General features: G+C 39.1%; 1 protein-coding gene across 1 annotated transcript; it reads right to left on the bottom strand.

Moving 5' to 3' along the window:
- Nucleotides 1-415: 415 nt before the first annotated feature.
- LOC145018146 (UDP-Glycosyltransferase superfamily protein) lies at nucleotides 416-2,080 on the bottom strand. The gene has a single exon (XM_078976056.1). It carries the CDS (start codon nucleotides 1,950-1,952, stop codon nucleotides 525-527), a length of 1,428 nt encoding a protein of 475 aa, XP_078832182.1. The 5' UTR covers nucleotides 1,953-2,080; the 3' UTR covers nucleotides 416-524.
- Between the last annotated feature and the right edge of the window lie 1,300 nt (nucleotides 2,081-3,380).

Below are 3,380 nucleotides of genomic sequence, written 5' to 3'. Positions count from 1 at the left end.
AGTTCGAGATGCTCTTATATAGGGCGTGTTTGGCAAAAAGAGTTGTTAGCTGAAAACGGGTACCAGGTAGCATGTAGCAGGTAGCTGGTAGCGGAAAACTTTAACTTTTATTTGTTATATGAGTATTTAGCAAAAATAGCAGAAAGCTTTTAAATTATATAAAATTACATAAAAGGAAAATTGATTAAAAATAAATAAATATACAAATATATTTTTAAGGGTAATTATGGAAATTGATTTCAAAAAATAAGTAGCGTTTTGTTAAATGTTACATGAAGTAGCTTTAAATTTGGAACTTTTTGTTTAAACTAAAAGTTAAACGTCCGTACTACCAAACAAACATTTTTGTTTAAACTATAGCGTTTTGTTAAAAGCCAAAGTTAGAAGCTAACGCTTCCAAAAACTCGTACCAAACTATCCCATAAACATTTTTCTGCATTAAAACAACTATTCATCATTATGAAAATTGTATAGGAATATAAATGCCAGCTTTTGCATAAGATGAACTTATTTCAAGAAAACCACTAGGGTTTCCTCATTTCAACTAAGTGATGTATACAAGCATCAATATAACGATCATTCTTGGTCTTATCTCCAAACACTCGTTTGATATCTCTTGCATTTGCCCTCAACACCTCTCCTTCTTCACTCACCATTGCCACTATGATCGACTCGGCCACCGCCTCACTCGTAAATGATCCGTCTATCTCAATTCTTGGAATCTCAACTCCAAGTTTCTTTCCGCTTAGTAACCTTGAGTTCAAACCTTGATCGTTCATAACTGGAAAACATATCAATACGCGCCCAAATGTGAGTCCTTCGATTACCGAATTCCAACCACAATGAGTCAAGAACCCACCAATAGCAAAATGACTCAGAATCCTAACTTGTGGAACCCACCCCGCATAAACAATCCCACGGCCCTTGACCCTCGAAAGAAACCCATCAGGAAGTGTTTGAATCGAATCACTAACTGACTTTCTTATTACCCAAAAGAAAGGCAAACCCGAACGCTCCAACCCTAGAGCCAACTCAGTGAGTTCGGCATCATTCAGAACCGCCTCGCTTCCTAGCGCGACAAAAACAACCGAGTTAGCTTGTTGTTCATCTAACCACCGAGTTAACTCACCGATTTCGACATCGCAATTTCCATAATCATCATCAAACTCGTGGTTTTCTAGTGACGGAGGCAAAACACCAACCGGTATTACAGGCTTTTGATAAAGCTCACAAACGACTTGGAACCACTGAGGTTCGAACTCGACACTTGTTCTGAACAGAACCAAATCACAACCGTCGATCGAGGAAAGAAATCGTACGGTATCAGAGACGCCTGATTCGTTACCGACCGCACCCTCGCTGTACTTCATGATCTCATGGGGCCGGTAAACGATATTTGAGTCTGGTGGGACCCATTCTGGCACCCGGCAAAAATCCTCAACCGTTGACCGTGGTTTGACCTTGTCATTCGACAGCTGTGATGGAGGTCCAAGGAAAGCCTGTGTTGCTGCAGTGAAGAGGCTAAAGTAACCCGTGGAGACACCAAGTTTGGATGCAACTGAGGGTAGCCAATGAGAAGCATAGTCAAAGATGATCCAGTCAGGCTTTGGTGTTGTGCTTTCAAGAAAAGTGACCAGAGGTGACTCTAGCAGATCAAATGCTATTTTTAGAAACTGGGCTTTTTGGTGAGGTATGTCCATGGAAGACTCCGCGTGTTCTGGTAAACTTTCCACGTTTGGAAAGGGAAGCGAGACTAGTTTGATGTTATGGGTTAGCTTTGGGGGTATTTTGGGAATTCTACTTAGATTTCTTGGAGTGGATATATATGAGATCTTATGGCCTTTTTGAGCCAAGACTTTGGACAAGTGAAAGAACGGTATGAGATGGCCCATGGCTAGCCATGGGAACATTACTATGCGTAGAGTTTTAGGGGTATTTTGGAGATTCTCCATGGCCTGACCTTCAATGGTGTAGATGACTTAGAAGCTTAAAGAAGATGGAAGTGGCAGATATGACAGAAGCTTTGCAAGCAAACATATAACAAGTGAACCAAGCAGCCTTTCTTGACTCTGATGAACCTTTACAGAAACAGCTACTTATAAAATAAACAGATGAGAACGAAATAAAATTAATAAATTTATCCACTTCAGTGGTCAAGAAATTAATGTCGTGAGTAGGGGTGCAAACGAGCCAAGCTATTCGCGATCTACTCGGGATCGGCTCGTTAAAAGCTCGACTCAAACCCGGTTTTAAACGAGCTCGAGCCGAGCTTGAGCTTAAGATTAAGCTCGTTTATTAAACGAGTTCGAGCTCGAGCCTATGTCACTAAGTTCGATTAGGCTTGCGAGCCTAAACGAGCCTTTATATAATATAATTTATTATTATTTTCATATATTAAAATAAAAACATATTTGGGAAATTATGGATTTCGGGTATTAGTAAACGGGCTTCTTAACGAGTTTGAGTCGAGCTTAAGCTTATTTAGGCACATCAAATGACAAACGAGTCGAACCCGAGCTGAGCTTGTATAATTCTTTACGAGCCCAAGCCAAACTCAGTAAAAGAAAGCTCGAATCGAGCCGAACTTGAGCTCGAGCCTTGTATAACTTAAACGAGCCCGAGCCGAGCCTAACCAGTCTGGGCTCGGCTTGACTCGTTTGCACCCCTAGTCGTGAGTCTACATATATAACCAGCTTTTCCTTTTTGACTTTTTTTATTAAGTAGGTATTTTTGGGTGTTAAAAAATGGTATAGAGTGGTTCATACGCTATAATTTAATAAGAAAAGAAAACAAATAACAGAGTATATTTTGTGCATGTAACTAAAAATCGGGAAATAAAAAGTAAGCCAATTTTTTCTGTCCTAAAAACCAAGCAAAATAGAACCATGAGGTTTCATGAGTGAAGACATAGAGGAGCGTTGATAGTGGCCAATTCGAGGAAAGGAATGCAACGAGAATACAAAGGTTGGAGCAATTTTTTTTTTTTTTTTTTTTTTGACAGAGACAAAGGTTGAAGCAATTTTGTGGTTCATGCACTTACATCCATTAATTCATTAAATACTAATAAAACATGATGAAGTGGTATGTTGTTGACTTGATGCTTTTGTCATTGGATTGGGCTGCAATGTATCAAGCATAACCAATGAACATCTATTACAGCTCCATCATGCTTTTATTATAAATAAAATAAATTTTAGATGTCTAAGTAAACACCATGTAACTTCTTTACTCTTTACATTTTTTCTTCATCCATGTTAAGGTCAATGATTGACCGCAAGAGTAATGGCCATCCCTTAGAGAAAAGAAAATGCGCAGCCTCAATCATGCCATTCAAGTATTGAAAAGCTTCATTTGCTCTCCCATGATCACATAATCCACAA

Source organism: Lactuca saligna, chromosome 9 (assembly GCF_052625555.1).
Source record: "Lactuca saligna cultivar CGN05327 chromosome 9, ASM5262555v1, whole genome shotgun sequence".
Classification (NCBI taxonomy): domain Eukaryota; kingdom Viridiplantae; phylum Streptophyta; class Magnoliopsida; order Asterales; family Asteraceae; genus Lactuca; species Lactuca saligna.
Note: the sequence above shows the minus strand (reverse complement) of the source record. Positions and strands in the feature narration are given on the sequence as shown.